At 38.5% G+C, this 27,722-nt stretch overlaps 1 protein-coding gene and 1 long non-coding RNA gene across 2 annotated transcripts in view; both read left to right on the plus strand.

Annotated features, from left to right (window-relative positions):
- Positions 1-1,454: 1,454 nt before the first annotated feature.
- On the plus strand, positions 1,455-2,097 carry LOC107549718 (uncharacterized). The gene is made up of 2 exons (XR_001604588.1): positions 1,455-1,593; positions 1,828-2,097. It is a non-coding gene; the product is annotated as an uncharacterized lncRNA (long non-coding RNA).
- Positions 2,098-22,310: 20,213 nt separating this feature from the next.
- The window catches only part of LOC107549731 (recombining binding protein suppressor of hairless), a 57,268-nt gene continuing 51,856 nt past the window's right edge, over positions 22,311-27,722 (plus strand). Inside the window, exon 1 of the mRNA XM_016230906.1 lies at positions 22,311-22,446. Coding sequence (XP_016086392.1) covers positions 22,427-22,446 — 20 coding nt within the window. The 5' untranslated portion in view covers positions 22,311-22,426. The remainder of the gene's footprint in view (positions 22,447-27,722) is intronic.

Consider the following 27,722-nt stretch of genomic DNA (forward strand, 5'->3'; position numbering starts at 1 on the left):
TATATATATATATATATATATATAAGCACTATTATAACAAGATTTGATTATTCTAATATATTTATTATATTTGTTTTATTGTCATCTCACACATGAATCTGCATTCAAACCTTTTTTTCTCCTTTTGCAACAGGATATTTTCTATAATAAAAATGTGTTATGTCTTATTAATCAGCATCAAACAAACAACCAAATTTTTATTCTCAGTGATTAAAGATGAGTTTGATAAATGATTGCACAACCACCAATTAGGTGGCACTAGGTATGTAAATGGCCATTGAGCAAAAGAAAAAGAAAGAAGCAGTATGGCGTGCGTTTTCTTAGCTCGGTTTCCATGGTGACTTGTCGATTCGTCACTGTACTCCCGAGTTGACTGAACATACTCCCGGACACGTTTTTGGAAGCAGCATAGCTCAAGTAAGTAAGGTTTGGGTTAATCAACTGAGAGTTCAGGTTATATGTGACGGTAGTTTAACCTTGCTTTCTGGAATAGCCCACACTAGGACACTATGTTGTTATCTAAAGTGATGTACATCAGCTTCAGGTAAATTTAATTTTGTAACCTAACAATCCTATAATGAGTTAGTGAAAAAATAAACTGCACTAAAAATATTAAATAAATTAACGAGGAACACCACCAGCGTTAAAGGGATAGTTCACCCAAAAATGAAAATGTGATGTTTATCTGCTTACCCCCAGGGCATCCAAGATGTAGGTGCCTTTGTTTCTTCAGTAGAACACAAACTGAGATTTTTAACTTCAGCCGTTGCAGTCTGTCAGTCGTATAATGCATGGCAACGGTAACAAAATCTATGAGAGTAAAAAAAACATGCACAGACAAATCCAAATTAAACCCTGCGGCTCGTGACGACACATTGATGTCCTAAGACACGAAACGATCGGTTTGTGCCAGAAATCAAACAGTATTTATATCATATTTTATCTCTAATACACCACTATGTCCAACTGCTTTGAGCGCGCACACAGCCATGCATTATACGACTGACAGACTGCAACGGCTGAAGTTAAAAATCTCAGTTTGTGTTCTACTGAAGAAACAAAGTCACCTACATCTTGGATGCCCTGGGGAGATAAACAGCACATTTTCATTTTTGGGTGAACTATCCCTTTAATAACTAATATTAAACTAAAAGCATATAAAATATTTCAAAAATTCAACATTATTTCAGCTAGCTGCAAGCTACATTTCACTTTTTTTTTTAGTTGAAGTACTAAAATAACTAATATTAAAATTAAAATGTAAATACAGACATAAAAAAAACGAATAAAAATGACAAGGCATCAAAATTACTAAAACATTAATTAAAATTAAAATGAAAAAAATATATAATATGACATATCAGTGATACCAAAATAACACGGAACACCACTGAGATTAAGTAAAAAATATTTTAAACATTAAAATAATAATAAAGTGTTGGAAGCTTGTTTTTGTGAGATTCACCCTAAAAAGTGTCAGCATTTCCCCCAGTGCTTTTCTTTATGCTGTCTGAATTTGTGCCAATGTAATTACAGAGCAGATCCAGAGGATAAATCGAGCCGGAGTCAATCAAGCAGATGTGCAGCCTGCTGGTAAGTCATGTTCACTCTTTATGTCATTTGGCCAGTGTGTTGAGTTTGCATTGTTTGGACTGTAAACATACACATGACTCCTCACATCACACATGTGATTTATAGATATATCATTAAGTGGCAGGATTATATATTCTGTGTATTACAGTTTATTTGCATTAGGCCCATGTGAATGCTATTTAACAGACATTAGTTTCTGTATATGATTGTCATTTATGTGTCTTATTTAAATAGGTCTGAAGATCTGGTCTGATCCCTTCAAGCCAAAATCATGATTCCAGTGTGTGGATGAAAACGGAATGAATGAACATGAGGACTGATGTGTCACTCACTGAGGATTGAGGATTTGAGATACACACACATTAACTCTTTACTACCATGCATTAAATGAGACTTTAAGGATGTATGGATCTTCTGAGTATGTATATTTTCTGTTGGAATATGATTGAAACTAGCATGACCGAATAACTGAAAAGAATTCAAATAAAGTGAAAATGAAAACTTTGTTGCTTTGTTAGTCAGCATTTAAAATATTATGTTCAGGAGTCACTTTGAATAGTTGAACTTTGAGTAATGCTGGTATATTAATGGAGTAACATATTATTCCTTTATTTTTATTCTGAATAAAATACACATCTTGAACTGTTCCTCAACCCGCCTGTTTGTTTAACAAATACATGACCACTAGATAGCGCTCACTTCATTTTGTACATTACTAGATCCTGTGGGAATAATGCTGTTAAGAAGTTGGACCTTTACTTATTCATTCATGAATACTGTAGTAGGATCATAACTTTGCATAGTTCATCATGCTTTATATTTGTATTCAAATTGAGTGAGAAACCTCTACTGGAAACCTCAAATCTGACACTAGAGCTTTGTTTTTTCCCTCAGCATTATTATTTTTACACTGGAGACCTTTGTGTTAATACATTTTCACTCTATAATAACATAATTTCCACTCAACTGTGCTTTTGTAATATTTTTGTTTCTCTTGTTCTTGATTCGATTTCTTGTGTTATTTTGGCACTGAGAGTTGAAAGAGTCCTTTGGCCCTCAAAAGTTGCAAAATCTGTAACCTGAGAGCGTATACCTTGGCCAGGACCCTGTGCCAACTAAGACCTGTTGTCATGGCAACAACACTGGGCCAGCACCTGTGCATCGGAGAGGCCCAAGTCCCTGCCCCTTTCTACTCAACCGCTTTGTGTGTGAGGGTCCAATGAACAAGATCTTCAACAAGTTAAGCACAACAATAAGTATGACACAATGCTGAGCTTTATAATGTACTTTACTATATATACATACACAGTGGGTATAGAAAAGAGGCAGCCCCCTTTAAAATGATCACATGTTGTTGCTTGAAATGAAGAGAGACACAGTTTTTGTTTTATCCAGCTGTATTTACTCAGTGCAACTTATAACATCCAACTGAAAGATATAACACCTACATGTCAGATAAAATAAAATACAATTAATTACAGCCTTTCTTCTTTTGGGATATTTCTCTACTAACTTTGCACATACTGCAACTTTCTGGCAGAGGGCAGCAGATTTTCCTCAAGAATTTGACCTTATTTTGCCTGAGAAGGTGATCAGCTACACCTGGTTGAGTTTACAAGTCATTTTTAGGAGGGGGGTGATCCTTTTCCAACTCAGTGATTCTGTTTTTTATTTATTTATCTATTTATTTTTCTGACATATTGATGTTACATCTTTCACTTGGATGTTATAAGTTTCACTGAGTAAATACAGCTGGATAAAACAAAAACTATCTATCTATCTATCTTTTTTGGGATCTAGGGTTTTAATGAAGAACTTTTAACATTCATGGGACCTTTCCAGTGTATAAAAGGTTCTTTAATAATCTAAAGAAACCTTTTCATTTAAGAGAAATGTATTTATTTTATTAAATTGTGCTTATTCAATTTCACTTAGTAAAGTATAAAATATAGCAAATAAATGTTTTGAGAGTGAACCCTGAATCCATATTTAGAGTTTTTATCTAAAGCAAACTTTAAAAACCTTATATCCACCTTATTATTCAACATGGAAGTAAGCCGTTTTCTGTGAATGTGCGGAACTTAAGACACACCGATTTGTAATATCAAGCAGCAAAACGAACAGTTTTGTACGGCTAAAAATAGCGGGGCGGATGACACCAGAAGCCAGACCCATAAAATCCACGGGAAAAATAAGGTGGATAGGTTTTTAAATCGCTCTTTTATAGTATTTCAACTTGGTACTCACCATGAAAATAGCCAACCAACCATCTTTATATTGTTAAATTGTTCTTCACACACACACACAAAAAAGTTATTTTAAGAACTGTTCACTTAAAGGTTGTTGCTGCAAAATCCCCTTTTTGGAAGTGTATTGTATAAGGTAATTGAATATTAAGTACAAAAGGAAAATGATTAAACTTTGCTTTCTATTAGTTTTCTATTATACATGAGTGAGTGAATAGACTAACTGTGAACTAAAATAATTTGAGGTCCTTTTTCAATGACATGGTGCCTGTTAAAATGAATGCATGTGAGAAAGGAACAGAGAGGGGGTTTACTAGAGGATGCAGAGTCCTCTGTCCCATGAGACCTGCCGCATATCCAAGAACTGACATAATATCTCCTCACTACCACAAAGAGCACATTGCTAACCCTCAGCTGAGAGCCTGCCAGCACAGCAGCTGCCAAACGCAATAACCCCCCCCATCAACTCAACCAACTCCATTGTTTATGGGATGTTGTTATTGTTGGTCACTATTCAAAAAAACTAAAGGGCCCGGCCATGAGGACGGCCCGAAGTGAAGAGAGGAAAACGGACTGAGAAAAGTGCGAAATTCTTCTCATTCCTCATAGTGTTTTCCAGATTCCTGAAACGACGACAAGGCCTTGGATGCGAGCGGAGGCCGCCACAATGGGGAAGTGTCAAAAAACTGTGCTGGAGCAACCAGAGCAGCAGTCCTCAAGTTACCCGACAGGCCTCTAAACACGAAGCATTAAGATGGATGGAATCTTTCACCTGAGGCTGTGTGTGGAAAAGCATTTCTGAGTGTGCTTGTGGGGTTTCATCCTCTTAAGAGTCCGGCCTTTTATCTGGTTTAGTTGTGAAAGAGTTAAACACTCACAGCAGGGAGTCAGTTGGCTGCTTCATAAGTCACTGTCTCTGTTAAGGCTCTATTGTACAGCTGTCCACAGATTGTACTGCTGATATGAACTCAAGAGACGAACTTGAAGCCTCTTTTGCACTTTTCTAGTTGTCAGAGTTTTTTAACAGCAATGGGACGGGGTCCGATGCTCCAGCCAAAGCTATTGGGAAATGGCAGAAATGATTTCCAATGGGAAAAATAAGTGCACAGACTTCAGACAAAACTAAAATCGGACATGGATAGAGTAGATATGTGCGGTTGGGTTTTTTGTATTTGAAACCTTAAAAAAATATATTTATACTTCAAGTTCATTTTAAGAAGTAAACTTAAGTTGAAGTATATTTTCCCAAGTATACATTATATAGTAAGTGTACTACTTTAATACTTCTTGGGACTGAATTGACCTACTTTTTAGTTTATAAAGGTATACTTTTAAGTGTGCCTAAAGTATAAGTACACAACTGGTTTACGTCAACAGTTTTCTTCTCTATTGCAACTATATAACTTTAATACAACTGAACTTACAGAGAGTCTGTTAGTTTACCAGCTATACTATATACTAGCTATACTCTATGCTAAACTGCTCACTTTTTACTACACAACTTCTAACCAAGTATACTTAAAATAGCATAAGCCGAGTATACCTAAGTATAAATTTAGGTATATTTCTGATGAGCACATAAAAAGTAGACTGAAAGTATAGTCTCATATTTTTAGTTTAAGCAAAATTATGCTAAAGCTTTTGTTGGGGTTTAGAGAAAAAAGTTTCAGTGGTGTGGGGAAATCTGTGAGGTGTGTACACGCTCTGGCGTAGTTTACGCAAGCGACGGAGGTGATCTCTCGCACGTATACGTCACTCATTGTTTACACAGTGCACAGTCATTGTACACTCTAAATTATTCGTGAGGGATTTTTGTTTTCCACACATTCACATGTGCTTACAGTACTTCTCCTTAAGTAAATGTGTACTCAACATGCTGTTAAAGACACACACACACTTACCAAAGCACGGCTCACATTCTTCGTCACCAATGATATGACTCTCAAAATAACATAATTGCACCGAATGTTTCATTCTTGAGTTACCACGCTGAAGGAGCCTTGTGGAAACCGACAGCATAAGTATTTGGTAATGTCTGAGAAAATTAGCTTTGGGAGGCCTAGTTAGCTCAGGAGAATCTTCAGCATGAGAAACATAAATGCGACACCTTAATGAAAAGCTAATGGGGTGTATGTGTGTGTTTAGAGCTGTTTATCACCTGTGCTGAACCACAAAGCAAAGCTGCATTCAGAAGGAAGTGGCATCTTTTTTTTTTTTACATGACTCTCACCAATGGATCCTTTGCAGTGAATGGGTGCCGTCAGAATGAGAGTTAAATAAAAAACATCACAATAATCCCCAAGCAATCAACATGACTCCAGTCTATCAATTTGTAAAGTGTCCTTTAGGAATTCGTTCCCACGACTTAATTAGTTCCCCGTATTCGTTAATTTAACTAAATAAAAACAAATGAGTAGGCTACAGTGTGGCCACTAATTAATAAATAAAATTCATAATTCATTGCCACAATCTATTTTGACTTAAAATGTCAATTAAGGGGATTCTGATTGGCTGTCAACATTTTATCATTCATCAGCTGGAAAAAAAAGCATTCAGAAAGTGATTTCAATGATTCTGTGTCATTATCACAGTTGGTGTGGACTTCTTTAATCTCACAGAATCAGAATGATTAGTAAACCTTTATAGTTAGAATTATCGTGATAGTTATCGTGGTGTGAATGGCCCTTAACACTCTCAAACTTTCTGTTGAACTGAATATCAGTGGTTACCTGCAGCTTCATTCTATTCCCAAGCCACAGGTGTGCAGATTCACTAAAACTCTTGATTGTTTCATACTGCTTGATCTTAAATTGGAAGATGTCCATGTAAACACTCAGTAGTCTTATGAAGAAATGTTTGGCTTGACTACCACTCAACCTGGCTGTCAGTTATAAAAGACTATATGAATTTAATATGGCCTTTCAGATTTGTATCAGTGGTGTAATAAACTGTGAGGGGTTGTTGCCTCAGGCTACAGTTCCTTTCAGCCTGGCTCAAGTTGCTCCTTGTAAGCAAACTTCCATTAATAGCTGACAGTTTTAGCCTTGAAAACACTTCAAAACCATATCAAAGAGCTATTCCACAATAAATTTGTCATTAAAGACCTTAATTCAGAATTCCTGGCTTGCATTTTCAGAATTGGCTTCGAAAGCTATAAAACAACAAACAGGCAATATATCAGATGTCTCTGTGAAAGTGTAGATGTTTGACATGGAAGAATAAGAATCAACCTTAATATGAATTGTGTACATTTAAATAAATATTCTGAGACCCTTTTTCAAATATGCCCAACATCAGTAGACAGGAAGAAGATTTTGATTGAAAAAATCTCTGCTTTGGACAACAGTGTGTTTTCATTGGTCGGTTGTTGAATTACTGAACATGAATAAGCTAGTTTTTACTGCATATGTGATCCCCCACAATGGTCAAAAGTAAATATTCAAACCACACAATCCTGTCCGTTTAAGAGCTAAGGAATCTAACCCACAGTATTTTTATTATAATGCTGGAGATATGAATAAGACATACTATATGCAGGCACATTAGCAGACTGTATAGTGACTTTTATTTGTGGTGTGCAATGTCCAGTAACACACAGCATATAAATTATGGATTTAAAAGTCGAAATACATACACATGTACAACCACTGTCTCCCATGACTTTTCATTAGCGTGCAACAGATGACAGCACAATATACGGCCTGGCAGGGACTGAGGATTCTGGGAAAGACGTGGAACTTTGGAAGAAGCAACGGAACACAGTGCTGTCCACTGCTGGCTCGCGAGACCTTGGAAGAACCCCTCATATGGTACTCGATCATGAGGTTTGCTGTGGAGAAATGAACCTTTACAAGAACTGCAAAAGCTATGTAGTGGTCAGAAAAACTGAATTGTGTTTGCTGGGTTTTTCCTTTCTACTTTTATTAATGATAGAGGTTAATTTTTAGGACCATAGCCACTGGAATAATAAGGAAATTATGACAAATGAAAATTAGTGAATAGTTAGAGCTAAAGCTTTTCCTGCCTCAGGGTCACATGTAACTGGAGAATCTGTGGTTGTTCAGAAATGTTTCATTTCTCGGTTTCTTAGATCATTCTGCAACACATACCAAAAAAAAGTATATATTTCATATTAAGGCCAGTTCACACTGCACCAATGGATGCAGAGCAACATCGACGGTCACCAGATTACAGTATGTTGCTTCTCAGACATTCCAAGACCCAACAAATGCCAATTCAACATGTTCTTATTGGCAAAAATAAGCACTGACCAATGGCAAAAGGTAACACATCGAAACAACAAAACCAGAGGAACGTGTCTGTTGTCGTTTGTCTGCATCTGTTGGTGCAGAGTGAATTGTATTAAGTGTTAATATATATGTCTTGATGCACAGTGTATCTGTAAAATTTTTATGCCGACATGTACGCTTTTTAAAAAAATTATTAGTATCAATCAATATTGAATTTACACTATTGTCCAAAAGTTTGGAGTCGGTTATTTTCAAAAAGGTCTGTTATGCTCACCAAGGGTGCATTCATTTGATCAGTAAAAACAGTAATATTGTGAAATATTATTACAATTTAAAAACCGTTTTCTATTTTAATATATTTAAAAGTGTAATTTATTCCTGTGATGGCAAAGCTGAATTTTCAGCATCATTACTCCAGTCTTCAGTGTCACATGATCCTTCAGAAATCATTCTAATATCTAAAATCTGATTTGGTGCTCAAGAAACCTTTCTTATTATTATCACAGCTGAAAATGGTTGTGCTGCTTAGTTTTTTTGTGTGATGTTTTTTTCCAGGATGCTTTAATAAATAGAAAGTTTAGACTTTTATCTGTTATTGGCAATAATACTGATCAGCACAATTTAAATACCGCTTCATTCTTATGTATAAGGCTATTCAGTCTAATCAGAGAACTTGTGAATTTGAATTGGTGAGAACATTGCAAAACACATTTAGAGATGGACCACGAATACGATTCCAGCTATTACGATAGGGGTTGTCCATGTAGAGCTTCTGAGACCAAAAGCTGGTTTCCAGGTTAAATGTTGTTTTAGTCTCTATGGAAGTTCAGATCAGTAGCTGGAATGGTGTTTTATTCTTAATGGAGGGACTGTACAGCAACTTTGTGATATATTTGTTTGACAACGTTGGTGTTTTACTTGGAATTTTGCTGATTGACAAGCACTAACACTAGCACTGCAAATTCCTCAGTTGTAGGGAATTTTCATTTGAAAGGGTGCTCGCAAATGAAAGGGTATAATTACAGTCATGTTTGGTAGAGCCTTCCATTCCTGTCTTGAGGCAGCCTCCCCCCAATATATACTGCTATAAATGCCAGTCCAAACTGAGTGATTACATGTGCACTGAATGGCAAATAAGCTTGCGTGATACGAAAGTGAAAATATTCTGTGTGATCAAAAAAAATTCTTGGACAAACAAATGCAGATGAATAAATTGCATCTGTACTTTTTCGGAACAGGTCACCAATGCAGGCTGATGAAACCACCCTCTTGGCCCTCAGTGTGGGTTTCAGAGACTGACCATCCTCCATCCTCGTTGGCCTTTACAGCCCAAACTGGGAGCGCATGTTTGTGAGGCTGGACGAGCCCCAAACCCGAGCTCTATACTGCCTCTGGCAGCGCACAGATTAAGACTGTAATTATAGATCTGGGTTTGGACTCGGCTTTGTTTGAGAAAGTGGAGGGAGGCTGGTGGGGTGGGTGATGTCATTCCTGGTTTAGGGCCGCACAGCCTGGGATCACAGCGCTGGTGTTGGCTTACTGGAGGATGAGAGAGAACAAGATGGAGAGAAAAGAAGGACGGCGGGAGTGTTTAAATAGATCCAAATGGAATTGATGGGGTTTATTATCAGGGTGGTTTACGTGTATATGTGTGTGTGAACGATCACATATGCCGCCCTATTATAACTAAGCTCTAACATAAGCTTCTAACACCTTTATGTATCATTTTTTCCCCAAAGACAATAAACAGAGATGTAAAATGGGTTAAACAAAGTTTCACAGATCACAGCACAGTTTCATGCACACCACAAATAGGCCAATCCATTACAAAGTTAGAGGAACTGAGTGAAGACAAAAAAAATTTACAACCACTTGCAGGCAGTGTTTTATGAGACATTGTTAAAATATGTGGGCACACAGAGAATTTACCCAGCAATACCACTGCATTTGTTATCCTTCCTTTCAGCAATATTTGGAAGAATCAGGCCTGAATTAGACTGCAGTTAAAATAACACAGAATAAGTGTACTTGGGCTATCTTTTTAGTTGTTGAGGGGAGAGTAAACATGTGGAGGACGGTTGGCTGAGAGGTCCGGTACTGTAATGTGAGCTCTGGTTTGGGAATAACATGGGGGGCGTTCACAGCCCGCTTTTCCAAACTGTTTATCTGCTGTAATTCACTGCCACGATTCACCAAGCAATGGCGATGGAGTCTGGCTGAGTGAAGAGATGAGCCATTCGCCAAATCAAAAGAGGAAGAAGTGACAAGTGCCAAAACAATTCAATGACACGAGTGCCTTTTGTCTCTCTTTTTTACTTTATTATAAATCAGATGTTTCTGAAGACTAAAAATGTGAACGATTTCACAGCTTTTTGTCTTTTCTTGAATTCATCTACTTAATCGTTATAACAATTACCCATTTCGATTAAAAAGGCGGTCACGCTACAGTTTTCATTCCTTTGACTTCTATAAAATGCAGGTGACTGGAAGTGCAAGCTCATGCACATTTAACATTTTGTGTTCCAAAGTTCAACAAAAGATCTATACATCATGGCATGACCAGTATTAAAAAAAACACAAACTTTAAAGCTGCAGGTTTATAGTGTTGCATAAAAGTGTATATTTTATATTTTGGATTTATTTATTTGTTTTGTTACACTTTTTACATAAAAAAAAAAAAACTTTTTTATGCCCTTCCCTCGCTAACTTCCTCGCTAACTTCCTCGCTAACTTCCTCTAGTGTATCAAATTAGGTTTTTTTGTTTAGTTTTTTTGAGCAGGCAACTGTCTTCCACTGTTGTTTGACTCATTCAACATTCGACACTTGATTTCACCTGTCAAGGAAGAAAAAGGTAATCTCTGGGTTGGATTTAAACCCTAAATGTCACTTAAAAGAAGTCGCTTAAAAGCCGCAGATGTTGATGTAAGCTGTAATTTTCTGTTTTTAAGGTTTCTTTGTATTAACAATCAATGATTCCTCAGGTAGGTCTTTTTGAATGATCCATTGTGTTTGTTCTACTCATCTGCTGTGCGTGCTGGCTTGATCAGTGCATCATAATAGAAACGCTGCATAATATGTACTGTTTCACATACTATTTGTGAAAAATAGCATATGTGTCTGTTTGCATATTAGGTGTGAGGTGAGTGTTGGCTCATGGTTCTCTTCCTGCAACACTGGCACCAGATTGACCCTCATTCACCAGTAAGTGTGTGTGTGTGTGTGTGTGTGTGTGTCTGTGTCCATGTAGACAAGAGCAAGAAAGGAGGAGTGAGGTGGATTAGTGGATTAGTGGGTCCACTGAATGTTACAAACTTTCAGCTGGCACTTCACATCCCCCGAATGTTTTCAATTTCTCAACCTGATTAGGCTAAATGCTTGTATTTCAGATACTCTCCAGCTAGACTCAATGGGAGCCAGTGCAGGCACTGAGCAATAAACTGCATTAAAGCAGCACTATGTAACTTTTTCTGTGTTCAAAATTTGCAAAATGTATATAATGAGCGAGTACATCATGAATTCATCTTCCAAACCGCGTTTTTGTCTTATTCCGAATCACTACGGTACACTTATAATAAGTACTTATATTTGGACTATTGTAGCCTGGTCGGGTCGAGTTCTGTTTATTAACCGCTAGAGCGCCAAAAGTTACATAGTGCTGCTTTAAGTAGATCCTGAAAAAAATAAATAAAAAGGAATCAAACCGCTGGAAAACAAACAGACTGAATCAGGATTTGGCACTATTCAACATGTCAACCTCAGTTTTTCCATGTTATAGTTAATGGGCTCAAAGACCCCCTCTCTCTCAGCCTTTCAGGGGTAAGACTGAAATGTTGAGAGATAGATTTTCCTTCCATTTGCCTCTTTTAATCTTAGTATGTACGACAGCTCTGAAATGCTTAATGCTCTGTGGTCACTGGCTCATGAGATCATTATTTCGGAGAAGAAGACCATTATAACAGAGCGGGGATGTGACTGGGCTACTGTACCTCACATGTGAGCTCACAAAACAAAAATCAGAGCAGAATAATGAAAAAGGGAGAGCAGCTTTAAATGGAAGAAATCCATCATTTGAGATGAAAAATGGTAAATGACAGGAGTAGGAAGTTATAGATGCTAGAAAATGAACTGTGCATGCAGTAGTTGGACACTTACAACTGTGATGGCAGCTTCGGGAAATTCAGCTTTGCTATCACATTTAAAATTATAGTTTTTTCTTTCATTATTCTTTCATAAAATCACTGTTTTGACTGTATTTTTGATCAAATAAATGGTGAGCATGTGAGAGTTATTTCATAAACACTGAAGCTAAATTGATAAAATTACACACATTTTTTCCCCTTAAATTAACTGAAAAAACACAAACAAATATGCAATTAATAACAATTACTATTTAATGATTATTTTTTTGAAAGTCATACCCCTGGTTGACAATCAGTGTATTAGACAATCAAAAATTTGTGTCATGTTTTACTTATTCTTACCTTTCTCTTTATTGCTATGATAATTCAATAAATTTCAGATAAAAATTTCTTCCTCCCTTCCTTTCTTTCTTTCTTTTTTTGTTTGTTGCTCAGCTGATTTACCAGCTGTTGTTTGTCTTTGATTTTTTGCCCTTTGACCTTTCAACCTGCTATCTGTTCTCAAATACACAGGCTACACAGTCCCAAACACAGACACCTCACCAGTTCTGATGCCTTAAAATTGGAGAGAGACGTTTCTATGAAACACATGTCAAATGTAAGCATGTTAACACAAAAAAGTGCACATGACAAGCTCGATATTTCAGAACCGTATCTTGGCCTAGTACATTTGGAGATGTGAACATAATGTTAATCATTCCAAACATGATTCTTTTTTTCATTATTGTCATTGTGAGTTATTGTCCTCATATATTTTCTATCTGAAACAAATCCCAGAATTCATTATCAACGCATTGATCAGTGAACAATTCATCTAAATAATGGATCAAGACATCAAATCAAGATCACAATGTTTTTCGGGGGAAAAAATTAAAGGAGGAGACCCAATTTGCTGGAAGTGCCCAACTGGGGATGATTTGACCATTTTGTTTGTTTTGCCTTCCCAGACGTGGCCGCTGAGAAGATTAATAGATTTAGAGCGAGATTATTCTCTGGCCCATCAACGCGCTCCATCAAATAAGCAAATCAGTGGTTTGTAAACAAACCTTTGCCAAAACCTTTCAGACCTCGACGGTGGATAGTGTCTGTTGTGCTATAGAAAATGACGCATTCAATCATCAAGGACCAATGCTACATCAACACTGTCAATTTGCATCCGTATGCATGTGTGCGCTTAGATGCGGATCAGGTTTTCAATAAATAAAGCTTACTTGAAATTTCTCAACCCGAAGTGACAAGCCAAAAGCTTATAAGGACAGTCTGCCCTACATGGGTGGGTCATTAAAATTTAGAGTAGAGTCCTAATTAACCTCAAATGTGGTTGAGATAGACACCCAAACAGTATTATAAATCACTGTGATTAAGAAAGAGAGAGAACAACAGATGATGTCATGAACGTGGAGAGTTACACACACACACCCTTCCCCTTGACATCCCTCCCCGCCCACCCACTCGCCTTGCCACGCGAAGAGGAGCGTGTGTGTGTGAGCTTGAAAGAGAGGGCAGAGATGCCTCAGAATATAACAGCATGGTCAGCAATGCCAAGCTCAAATGCAAAGGCGGCTGGGTGGCCTTTTGTAATGTATATTAACTTGTGTCGGTCGTTCACATGACAGTCCATTGTTCCCCACGACCCGACAGCCTACTTCCTCCCTCCATCTCTTCTTCCTTTTGAACAGGTTGGGTGTATTGTGTGCAGAGAGGCACGCAGAGCTGTTCCGTTGTCTGTTGTGTGGTGGTGGTGGTGGGGGGGATGAGGGTTGAGACGCTGACCCCAGCGAGTGGGGGTGACCCAAGCAGATGGCGGGGCAGGCTGTCCACTCAGCCAGAATTAATAACGTGTGCCATGTCACATTATTGTCTGAGAAAACATCCCCCCTCCAACCCCACTTCAGTTCATGTCCTCTCTCTCTATCCCTCTGTCCCTCTCTTTCAATTTCAGTTTACCTTACTGGCATGACCAAACCTGTACATTTGGATTGCAAAAGCAGTGCCAGAAAAGGCAAAATGGTAATAGTACAAATGGCATAAAAAAGTTTAAAAACAGAGTAAAATAAAACCAAGATAAAGTACAATAAAATAAATAAATAAAACATTTATTAAAAGAGAAAGATTTCTCTCTCTCTGTCTCTTTTGGCACAAGATAATTTCTCTCTGAAAAGATGAAAAAGAAAAAAATTTTAAATCCAGTTTCCTTCACTTAAAAATTTAAATAACAATAATGGAATGGACAAGTAACATGATTGAGCACGATTTCTCTCTGAAAAGTAAAATACATAAATAATATATTCGGTTTCTTTCACTTAAAATGTAAAATAATGTAATAAACAAGTAGTGTTAACAAAACAAAAAACAAAAAATAGTTAGTAGTTTTGTTTGGAGATGATTGCTCTCTGAAAAGACAACTTGTTTCATCCACTTCCTTCATCGATTTATTTTCAAAGAATTTGCATTGCCTGAAAGCTCAAATTAAACATTCATCCTTTTAAAATGTTTTCTTCTTAAATTTGCTGTTTCAGATGTTCCATCTGAGATTGACCATTTGTGTTGTCTACAATTTTTCACAAAACTAGACAGGAAATAAACAGCTCAGCTCAGCAGAGCATTATATTGTGCACAGCACGCACCAGACAACTGTAGACACGAAATATACCATTCCCGTCACCTCTCATTTGTGTTGGCTGTTCCTCTTGTCTTTCTCCCCGTCTCTCAGTGCAAAGGGGATGTGTTGTACCCACTGTAGACATTTCCGGGGCCTCTTTTAGGATCAGCAGAGCTTCGGCCAGAAAGCTTATAGATGGGGTCAGTGATCATAATCTCCACAGCTCTTCCTGTCCAACAGCAGGGTCAAGGTCTTCATGGTATGTGCGGTGTATACGTTGACTTCTGGGAGAAAAACTGAGCAGTATGTGGCACATGTGAATGCATGGCATGTCAAGTGTAGAAGAAAAGCAAATTGTAATAGAATGTGGTAGGTCTTGCTATAACTGAGATGTCGGTTTTATATGAGTTTCAGAATTGGAGATGTGGGGTCAAGGGTTTGACAAGTTCTCTTAGCTGTCTCGCTCCCCACCCCAACATGAGGAAATTTTGCTGCGGTCAACGATTTCACGCTGTCATTGCAAACTTTATCCTTCCCTGAAACAATGAAAACTGAAGAGTGAATTTCAAACTGTAGCAAAGCATGTATTTTATGATCTACAATTTGTTCACTGGTCATTAAAAAAAAATTGGTGTCGTGTTGCTCATTAACAGTTTCTAGCATAGCATTAATTTTGAAGCTAATATTCTACGGTTCAAAAGTTTGGCATCTATAAGATTTAGTAATTCTTTTAAAAGAGGTCAGTGCAAAAACATAGCAAACAAAATACAGCAAACCCAGTAACGGAACAGGTCTGACACAACAGGTTAGTAGATATAAACAGGTTTATTTGGTCACAGTGAGTATGGGTATAGGATCCGGAGGATGTGATGGTGAGGGAAGAGTTTGTCGAATGGTGCAAAGGATATGGAGAGTGGAGCAGTCCAAGTCTTTAGCTTTACAGGAGCTGGAATGTAGGCGGGAGGAGCGCACACAAACACCTCAGCGATCCGTGAACAAGGAGGAACAGGAGACACTAGGAGGAACACAGGAGGCAAGTAATGCAGGAAGTATTCAAATGGAAGTAGTAGCAAAGTCACTGAGTCCTCTACATGTATACGAGACCGGACAGTGAGGGTGTCTGAGGTGTGCTTTTATGCAGGCTGGTGATGAGGTGCTTGATTGGTGACAGGTGCTCAGTACTCAAGTGAAGGTGGTTGCGGTGATTGGGAGGTGACTGAGTCCGGCCGATCTGTGACAGTACTCCCCCCCCGAAAGGCGCGTCCCACGCCATAACAATTCCACTGGGGAGGGGGGGGTGGGCGCCCTGGAGGCTGGTACAGGACAGATACCCGGGAGGCCTCCAGGGCAGAGCAGGTAGTCCGGGTTGCCATGGCGGAGCTGGGGACCCGGGAGGCCCAGGCGGAACAGGGGACCCGGGAGGCCATGGCAGATCCTCCGTGGCCTTGGCTGGCTCGGGCTCTGTGAGCTCCCGGACTGGCTCTGGAGGAGCGGGCTCTGTGAGCTCCCGGACTGGAGCCATCACTGGAGTGAGCTCTGGGGCTGGAGCCCTCCCTGGGCCCAACTGGGGAAGCTGGAGCCCCCCGCACTGCAAAAAATGCTTTTCTAGCTTAGATCTTTGGTCTTGTTTCCAGCCAAAATATCTAAATTCTTAAATCAAGAAGGATTTTCTAGACAAGTAAAAAACAAGTCAAAGTCAAGTGAGTTTTTGCTTTAAACGAGCAAAATAATCTGCCAATGGGGTAAGAAAATAATCTTGTTTTCGGCTGGAAACAAGACAAAAGATCTAAGCTAAAAAAGCATTTTTTGCAGTGTGGGCTTAACTCTGGAACGCTGAACTGGGGATCGGGAGCCCTTAATAAACACTTTTCTTCTCACTTCCGTTATCTGTCATACGCGGAAGCATAGACGGAAGCGGTTCCGGCGGAAGGCGTATGACGTATGCGCAGCACGCGCGCCTCTGAGATATGCTAGTCTCACGAGTTTGTTTACAGGAGCACAACTTTAGCAAAGGAAAACCAGTCTCTTCTTGGCTTATATCGAAATCCTCAGATATTTTTCTTTGTAAATCTTCAGTTTGTATTTCTAATTCGTGACCGGCGTTTTGTTTTGTTGTCTCTCCGCGTTCGTCACTGATCACGCAACGCCGACGTGCTGTGTCATCCACCGGCACGGCTTCTGCATATGACAGTTGGCGGAAGTGATATAAAATTGTTATTATTATGTTTGAAATATGGATATTTTTCTTACAAAAAAGCATGGATTCACAACAGAAGGCCTTTATTCACCCCCCGGAGCCGTGTGAGGCACGTTTTATTATGAATGCGTGCGCTTTATTTGACGACTTGTGGACTGTTCAACGGCAACCCCCACTGACTGCAATGACAGAGCTTGGAATAGCCAGGACAATTTTTAATATAACTCCGACTGGATTCGTCTGAAAGAAGAAAGTCATATACACCTAGGATGCTTCGAGGGTGAGTAAAACACAAGCTAATTTTCATTTTTGGGTGAACTAACCCTTTAACAAGACATGCTGAGACACCGCATCTTCAAGATGTAAAAATAGGCCAGTTCTGATACATCGTTTAACTCAATGGCTTACTCTACATTTCTCATCTAACTGAGTAACCATGCAAATACACAGATTTGAGCTGCACTGACCACAATACTGCATATTAAGCCCTGACGTTCCAACCGCATCCTGATGACAAACACAATTCCATTCACAGTGGTTTTCAGAAATAAATAAATGAGACTGAAATCTAAATCTAAATGTTACACTGTATTATTCCTGCACATGCTTGTATTTTTTAGAGCATGATGTATACCCAGAGTGAACATCAACTTTCAAGTCACCACATGTTCGGATTCAGTTCCTTCACGATTCTTGGAATAATGAATCTTAATGTCAGCTAGTTACAATTATAAAGAAAGACTATGTACTTCAATGGTATCTGAACTTCATTGGTCCATTTAATGTTAGAAATGGTCAAAACGTCCAATTTCCAGCAAAAGCAGAGGAGAACTGGATTTCCTGCAAGAATATGCATGGATCTTCGTGAATATCAGAATTTGGTATTAATAAAGTTTCCTCTTCAGAAAATCACTACCAAAGTTTATAATTCAGTGGCAACACTGGACGCCTCTCAAGCTTCACAACGGTGTTATGAATGAAGTTTCATGGCCACAATAATACGACTGACAAGGTCCTTTTATAAAAGCTACTGGCTTCCTCATCCAAAAGGGAAAGTATTTCAGATCATTTGAAGTTAAGGACAAGAGCAGAACATATTAATCCACTAGAAAGAACCAATCCAAGCACGTTGCAGATGGAGACTAAATTTTTAGGGTAGCTAATTTGCAGTTCTTGTCATACTCAACACTGGCTAAACGTGCAGCTGCATTGTAAAAAAAGTTTGTAATTTTACAGAAAAAACTGTAAAAAATAAAAATTACAATAAAACCTGTTAAATGGTTAATTGTAAGTGAGCTGATATACAGTGAAATATACTGTAAATGGTTTAACACTGCTTCATATATAGTTGTACTGTAAAATACTGCCAAATTTGTGGTTTTGCAAGTAAAAGCCATGAAAAAAACATACAATTTACAGTGAAAAACAGAAAAAGGACATTGCCAAATCTCCATGTGCAGTATATTTTATATAATAGTTTTGTTTCTTCTTTTTTTGCTATTAGTAATGTGCATTGGTAAGTTTTGTGTTACATTTTTAGATTATTTAGTGAATGTTTATTGCATTATTTTAATGCCATGTGAGTTACATTGATGGTGTTTTGTATATGCAAGTATTGGCTATGTGTTTTGAACAAGTCACTTATGATGAACTCATCATGTGGCTTTCTATTTTACCACCTGTATTATGGTGGTTATCGGTACATTTTAAGGTAAAAGCAAAATGTAGTCACTTCAAGTATAAGCATATTAACATTATATCAGTTATATGTTTTAAAATACACAGGCACCAATATGCCATTCTGTAATACCTGAAAAACTGTGGTGACCGTATTTTATAGTGAATTTCTGGCTTTCAGCTTTTTATGTATTTTTTTTTTTTCATTATAAATTTAAGAGTATATTTTTGTCAGTGTTCATAAAAAGCCCATTTACCACATCTGAATTTTTTTTCTTTAAGCCCAATCTTGTGTGTTTACAGATTCCCTTTTTATCAAAATATATTCCTGTGAAGTTGCACATTGGCCTTGTCTCTCTCCTCTTTTTTTTTCTCAGTACCTCGATATGCTCGATTTCTCAGTACAGTCACTGGTTTTTACATCAGTGCTAACAGCTCAAAGCTAAAGCAGAACTCACTGAGATACCACATTCAGTCATTAACTTTAATCAACTATTTTCCTCACACTGTAAATTCATTTGCTGCACCAACCACCTTTTACCCTCTGTAACTAAAACCAGAAAACCAGGCACTAGTAATTATGGGCATTAATGCTTGTCACTTTATTAATTTTTTGGTTTCATGAGACATTTTGAAATGTCGAGCACCCATGAAATTAATAGGATAATGATGTGTGTGTGTGTGTGTGTGTGTGTGTGTGTGTGTGTGAAATTCCCCTCAGACGCCATCATCTTAGCTCATGTACTCCCACTGAAAGAGGTAATATTCCAAATTTACTTTCATGGAAGTGCACTCGGGGATGACACTCAAAGCCTAGAGCCTTAAACTCATCTTTTAATTTCACTTGAGACTCTCTAAACTGTTTTTAAGCTGTTCTCAGACCTACTACAATTAATTTTCTACAATATTAGAGAATCCAATGATGCCTGGGCCTTTTGAAGATGACTCTCCATTAGTCAAACTGCCTATTTCTTGTTGGTTTTGCCCTAGTGTTTTGTGGTCTGTGCGTGTGTGGGTGCCCCTCGAGGCGAACACACTCACACAGTTGACTGCTAGAACTACAGGTCAGTCCAGCCCAGCAAACGTCAGTGGTGTCTTGTGATGCCCGTTGGCATTCATTATCAGATACAGAAACATTATCTGATGCCAGAGCACACTTACTTTTTTCAACATGGTGTTTGTGTGTTTGGAAAAATAGGTCCATCAGATAGCATCATAATTCAAATCATCCCCAAAAAGAGAGCAAAAGATAACTTCGGTGTGCTAACGATATCCATCCCTGCATTAATGGGAAGGCTGAAATTATCAAGTTTCTCCATCCTCAGTGACTGCTCAGAGGGCTGTTTTCACTATGATGAGTATGAATATTGAAAATCCGTAAGGCCCCGGCCCTAATCCACACATTATACAGGTCTGTGGTTAAAAGGTATCATCTGGTTGGGGGCTGGAGTGGGACTTGCCTTTGGAGACCAGTCTTTCTCTTGGCTAAATACACATGCAGTCATCAACACTGGATTTACGGGCGGCACACTTGTGGTTCATTCGTGATTGCTTGAATTGGCTGCACATGCTGTCTGCTTCATTGAGCTCCTGAGATGGGTCTCTTTCATTGAAAATAATCACTTGGGACCTGCAAGACAGATGAGAGAACAATATTGGAGAGGAAGGAAAAAGAGAGGGAGAGTGAAGGTAGAAAAGTAAGTAACGGTACTCAAATTAAAAGGAGTGAAATTCTGAACCAAAACCATATGGGGTGAGAAAGAATAGAAAAGAGTTGGTTATACTGTTGCTCTATGCAAACACATTAAAATGAATGATGTTTTAATAGCAATAAAAATAATAGTTGTTACTAGCACACAGAGCAGCTGCACAAGCTGTTTCACAATTAGTCAGACTCACTGATGACAGTAAAAACTCTTTTCATGTAATCTTCATGTTATATTGTATCATGACTATCAACCCTGCTGAAAAAACAAACAAACAAAAAAACGTTAAAACCAGCCTAAGCGGGTTGGTTGGTTTTAGCTGGTCGTCCAGCCTGTTCATAGCTGGGCAGCAGGCTGATTTTAGAGGGGTTTTGGCCACTTCTTTAGCTGGTCAGGCTAAAACCAACTACTTCCAGCTTAAACCTGCTAAAACCAGGCTGTTTTTAGCAGGGGGTTTTTTTCAGCAGGGAATTTAAAACTTATAAAAACATACATGCCACAATACTGGAATTTAAATAATACAGGCATAACAGGCATTATATTAACATAAACTACTGAATGAAAAGTGTTTCTGGTTTGTTAATCTGAGAAATTTTACATCTATAATCCACTGCCGTCTGTGATAAAGACAGCAAACACTGCACAAGCATCAACAGGGCGTTCGTCAAGGTTTCTGCATGCTTAGAATGCATATTATGTATAACGTGACAGTATTTCTGCACATTGTAGTCCTTTTAATGGTATGATAACAAGCTCCAACTATCTTGTGAGCAAAGCTTATCAGACAGGAGCCTGGGAAATCTCAAGCTTCAGCGTCAAAATATCTAGCCAATTCCGCCCGCAGAGGTTATTTATGAGCGGGTAAACACTGTTTGAGCACTGTAAAACAGCCACATCGCACCATTCTCGCGATGGCACGAGCCTCGCTCACTCATGCCATCAAAGTACAATGACAGCAATTCGAGAACAGTCGATAGACTCATTCTACACAGAGCAGCTGCACAAGCTGTTTCACAATTAGTCAGACTCACTGATGACAGTAAAAACTCTTTTCATGTAATCTTCATGTTATATTGTATCATGACTATCAACCCTGCTGAAAAATCAAACAAAAAAAAAAAACGTTAAAACCAGCCTAAGCGGGTTGGTTGGTTTTAGTTGGTCGTCCAGCCTGTTCATAGCTGGTCAGCAGGCTGGTTTTAGAGGGGTTTTGGCCACTTCTTTAGCTGGTCAGGCTAAAACCAACTACTTCCAGCTTAAACCTGCTAAAACCAGGCTGTTTTTAGCAGGGGTTTTTTTTCAGCAGGGAAATTAAAACTTATAAAAACATACATGCCACAATACTGGAATTTAAATAATACAGGCATAACAGGCACTATATTAACATAAACTACTGAATGAAAAGTGTTTCTGGTTTGTTAATCTGAGAAATTTTACATCTATAATCCACTGCCGTCTGTGATAAAGACAGCAAACACTGCACAAGCATCAACAGGGCGTTCGTCAAGGTTTCTGCATGCTTAGAATGCATATTATGTATAACGTGACTGTATTTCTGCACATTGTAGTCCTTTTAATGGTATGATAACAAGCTCCAACTATCTTGTGAGCAAAGCTTATCAGACAGGAGCCTGGGAAATCTCAAGCTTCAGCGTCAAAATATCTAGCCAATTCCGCCCGCAGAGGTTATTTATGAGCGGGTAAACACTGTTTGAGCACTGTAAAACAGCCACATCGCACCATTCTCGCGATGGCACGAGCCTCGCTCACTCAGCTGTATGGTGAGAGTTTTCCTCCTCTCGCGAGATCAGAAGAGTTTCCCACGCCTGTTGTTGTGGCGTCTGCCCTTTTCTTTCACTCACCCTGCCCCCCTTCCTCGGTCCTCGTCACCCGCCCCCTTTCTCTCTCTCCCTCGCTCCTTCAGTCTCCAGTCTGCTTCTGTTGTCTCGGCGGCTGGTAGGGTCTGGGAGAGAGGATCTCGCGAGTCTTGGAGTTTTGGTGAGAGTTTGTGGAAGATGGCGCCTGTTGTGACAGGGTAAGTCTGAGATTCAGGACTGCTGCAGGAGTTCCGCGGCTCTTACACACTTTCTCGTAAACTAACGGGTTTAAGGAAAAGATGGCGGGTTTCTTTTCCATTACGCACGTGTGCTGACTGTATACTGTGAATTTCTGTGCTCAGCCTCTTCATAAGAGCACGCAGAGTGTGTGTGTTTTTATATTTTGAGTGCAGTGCGCGTGTTGTGGGGTTGTTGCTTTGAGCCCATCGCGGTGCGCCTGCATGGGGACTTGAGGGCCAGCCAGACCGTTTTGTACTGACTTTCTAACCACACAATATCATACTTGGGATTTTTTACAAAAAAAGACCAAATAAACAACATCGCTGTACAGGGAAACCCCCATGAACGGATTATCCCCAGTACACATGGTGGGCACATTGTATGGTTTTAGTAATGCAGTACAGTGGCTTTGTTTCAGGCTTGGTTTCGTTTAGGATTGGAGTGGAAAACACCTCCCATCTGAATGTGTGCTTTTGTTGCTCTGTCGGTGGTCTGATGGGTTTTATTGCTTGTCTGCAGGGAAATGTGTTCGATTGTGAAGCGTTGTTTACCAAACAGAGCCGCTGGCTCTGCTGTCGCTCACTCGGTGCAGACGAATGATTATTTAATGGCAGCAAGTGCAACTAAGGACATTAAAGCTCCCTGACTGGAAAAAGAAGCATGGAAACCTTTAGGAATCGGAGCCTTTTGCGAATGAATTTCTCGCACGGCATTGTTTTGCTTGTGTCACTCTTGGACAATACTGAACAATGTGTGATTATGGCAGTGTTTCTTACTGAACAGTGTGGCTGTAGCGGGGAGATCCCGTCCACTCTTACATTATTAAATAGAATAATCAGATACTAAAACGTTTATTTTTATAATTCACTTAAATTGTATTAAATGTTTTAGCAAATATTTAACTATGCGTCCACTTATGATCAAGAAATAAAGCCTATGTAAGTTTCACAAACCTTAAGTAATTCCTCTTTTTTTTTTTTTTGCATTTCGAGATGTTCCTCACTTGAAGTAGTTCAGTAAGTGCTCTGACTGATTCACTTTGGTAACTGCTTAGTTTGTGATTTTTTTTTAACGATTCATTAAAAGAACTGTCTTAGGAGTCAACTAGAAATAATATACAGGTGCATCTCAATAAATTAGAATGTTGTGGAAAAGTTTATTTATTTCAGTAATTCAACTCAAATTGTGAAACTCGTGTATTAAATAAATTCAATGCACACAGACTGAAGTAGTTTAAGCATTTGGTTCTTTTAATTGTGATGATTTTGGCTGTAATACCGCAAACTATTTTCTCCTATCCCGGTTAAATCGACAGAATCAACTATAAATAAAGACCAGTCTCACGAAGATCGATAACTACAACACTTAGCAAGCATCCTTGTCAATGGAAAATAACATTCTGTTTATTGTAAGTGTACGCTACAGTTTTGTCATCTGCCACTAAATTCTCAAGCTCTTTTTAAAGCGGTGTGGATTCTGATTAGCCATCAAAGTTTTTATGATTCTTCAGCTGGAAAAAATTCTAAAACATTTCTAAAAGTGACTTCATTGATATTGTTCCACTTGGACTTCTCTGTTGTCATAGAACAGGGGTGGCGAACGTCAGTCCTGGCGAGCCGCAGCCCTGCAGAGTTTTGCTTCAACCCTAATCAAACACACCTGAACAACATACAAAACTACTCCATTCCTTGGTTTAAGAAAGATCTCTAGTGTGTGGATCACAGCATCACCTTGAATGATGAAAGCATGAATCACCTCCAGCACAGTGGAACGTCCCCGTATCATGCTCCAGGGGAAGGAGATTTTATTTAACATTACACAGACTAATTTCTCCATCTGTTCTTTTTTTTTTTTCGCTTTCTTCACTGTCAGCAGTTTTTTTTTTCTTTTTTTCAAACATCCAGGATGTTTCATTCAGAAAATATGGAAGTGATCGCCTTGACTGTTATATATTTGATTTCTGACTAAATTTTGTCATGATTATGTATTTGTCCAGAAAACCTTCATATTTATCGTCAGTAGGTCAGGGGCCTCGTGAACCTCTGTATGAAAAAGAAACAAAACTAGACAGGAAAAAAAACTTGGTCCCAAGGAAACTGGCCCCACGTTAATGAATTGTTTGTTTTGGCTTGGGGGAAGGACCTCAGCGCTGTGGAGTGACTGATTGACAGGGTTTACTCTCTAGTGGTCCAGCTGTTTTGAAGCGTGTGCCCTGTAATTGAGCACAGTGACTTTTTTTGATTCATTTCAGACTTCTTGAATGTGTTGGAACTTGTAGCCCCCAATAAGAAATAAGCAGTTTGATCTACTATTAATAGGCTATTTAGTAGATGCACTAATCTTTATTGATCGACTGATTTTTTTTCCCAGACATATTTTATTTTATTTTATTTATTCTTTTTAATAAGTAATTTATTATTATTATTATTTTGAATAAAAATAAAACAATATGAAATAAAGTGGGGTTTTTAAATTATCTGAGTGCAACAATTTTTTTTTATGTGAATGTACTTATAATTCAAAAACAGTGATTTGATATCACCCTATATAATACTGTACCTTTCAAAAATATGGTGTTTTTTAAAGAAATCTTTTATGCTTACCGCAACTGCATTATTTGATAAAAAAATTGTGAAATATTACAATTTACTGAACTGTTTTATTTATATATATATATATATATATATATATATATATATAAATAAGTACTCCTGTGATTTGAAACCTGTGATTACAAAGCTGAAATTTCAGCAGCCATTTCTCCAGTCTTCAGAAATCATTCTAACATGATTTGTTGCTCAAGTAACATTTGTTATTATTATCAATGTTAAAACAGTTCTGGTGCTTAGTATTTGTGTGGAAACCATATTACATTTTTTCAGGACTCTTTGATGAATAAAAAGTTTAAAATATAATTGTTTTTGTAACAATGTAAAAGTCTGTACTGTCACTTCTGTTCAGTTTAATGTGTCCTTGCTGAATAAAAGTACACCAAAAACACCAAAAATTGGTATCTGCCATAGGGCTGGGCAATAATTCAATGTCAATATGTATCGCAATATAATTTTTTTCAATAATGGTGATATGATTTTTAAACACATTTCCGATTTTTTGATATACATTACCAGTGTTTCCCATACATTGATTTATTTGTGGCGTTTGATTTCATTGAATAAACATGAGCACTGCACATTACAAAATCAAAACGCGTCGCAGGTGTTTTATATGAATGTATCTCTGAAGAGAACCGACTGTCTTCAGAAAAGTTGATGACATTCTCATTTTTATCTGATAAAGTAGCATTCATTGCGGAGCTGCTTTGTTTACAGCCGTTACTGGAGAAACGGCTAGTTTTATCACTCTAAAAGCGCCTCCTGCTGGCAGAGAATCGGTTTGCATTTTCAATAATAAGCACGTCTCCAGAAACATTTCCAGTTTTTGTTGATGTTAAATTTTTTTTTTCTGCAGCGACTGAGCACTTTTCATACCCTTTTTTTTTCTGGCTGAAGCACATTTGTTTCAATCTATAAGAATAATCAGCCTACACTACAGTCAAAAGTTTTTGAACTGTAAGATTAAACATTTTTTTTTTAAAGGGATCATATGACGTTGCTAAAATGAACGTTATTTTGTGTATTTGGTGTAATGAAATGTGTTTATGCGGTTTAAGGTTAAAAAAACATTATTTTCCACATACTGTACATTATTGTTTCTCCTCTATGCCCCGCCTTTCGGAAACGTGTCGATTTTTACAAAGCTCATCGGTTTGAAAAGCGAGGTGTGCTCTGATTGGCCAGCTATCCAGAGCATTGTGATTGGCCGAATAGCTCAAGCGTGTGATGGAAATGTTTCGCCCCTTGCCAGATTGTGATGCCCTGTCCGGTCGGAGCGACGAGACAAAAACATTAAAACCCATTATAAACGAGACATTGCTTGCATCCAGTGGGGACATAATTACGGATTATAATGACTTATACTGTCTTTTTATTATTTTGTGTATTTGGTGTAATGAAATGTGTTTATGCGGTTTAAGGTTAAAAAAACATTATTTTCCACATACTGTACATTATTGTTTCTCCTCTATGCCCCGCCTTTCGGAAACGTGTCGATTTTTACAAAGCTCATCGGTTTGAAAAGCGAGGTGTGCTCTGATTGGCCAGCTATCCAGAGCATTGTGATTGGCCGAATAGCTCAAGCGTGTGATGGAAATGTTTCGCCCCTTGCCAGATTGTGATGCCCTGTCCGGTCGGAGCGACGAGACAAAAACATTAAAACCCATTATAAACGAGACATTCCTTGCATCCAGTGGGGACATAATTACGGATTATAATGACTTATACTGTCTTTTTATGCGCTGCGTTGCATCGCGCCACGTAAACATAAATCTGCATTTGTGATCGGAGAAATGACAAACAACAAGCGCTACTCTACACTGCTCAAAGTGTTTGAATCGTCAGTGGCATATTCTTTAAATATGAAAATGTACTTTTCAGACTGTGAGTCAGAACAGCCGGCATTGTAGTCTACTCTACCAGGATCAGGAAACAGTCCTCCATAAAATGTGCTGCACACATCTTAATATTTGTATTGAACTGTTCTGGAACAGTGTTGTAAATACAACTTAACCACTGATTTATAGTCGTGTCCTCTTTTGGAAGACCAAACAAAGTAGTTTCGCTTTCACAACAAAACACAGCAGGCTAGAGTGAGCTGCGGCCTAGAGTGAGCAGAGGCAGGCGGGCTTGAGAACGGCGCGGCCGGCGGATTCGATGAAGGAGGGTCCGGAGGGCTTGTGGCAACCACATTGGACGACCCTGGGCTGGACTCCGCTTCATCCACGGTGAATGAAAGCCGATCCGGCAATCCACAGCACGAAGTTGATGTATTTCCTCAGCGACCAGCACGGATCAGCTCCAGGCATGATGAAGCGATATCGTCCTCTTTTGGAAGGCCAAACAAAGTAGTTTCGTTTTCACAACGAAGCACACAGCACCTTCACGACATGGCGGCGGTGGCAACAATAATACTACAGCGAGAATAAAAGTAACGCCTTCTTTCTTTGCATGAACATTTGGGCGGCGTTATGCAAATCTTCCCACATCGTGATGTAGACGTGTGGGGGTGTGTTAGAACGAGACGTTTTAGGTAGGTGTGGTTGACTCTAAGACTCTAAACAGAATATCTCTTTGGATTTGAGACTTTAGTCTTTGCAACTTTACATATCTTCTTTATGCACCAAGAGCTTAAGAGCTTG

The sequence above is a fragment of the Sinocyclocheilus grahami genome, unplaced genomic scaffold (genome assembly GCF_001515645.1).
Source record: "Sinocyclocheilus grahami isolate Dianchi unplaced genomic scaffold, SAMN03320097.WGS_v1.1 scaffold379.1, whole genome shotgun sequence".
Taxonomy (NCBI): domain Eukaryota; kingdom Metazoa; phylum Chordata; class Actinopteri; order Cypriniformes; family Cyprinidae; genus Sinocyclocheilus; species Sinocyclocheilus grahami.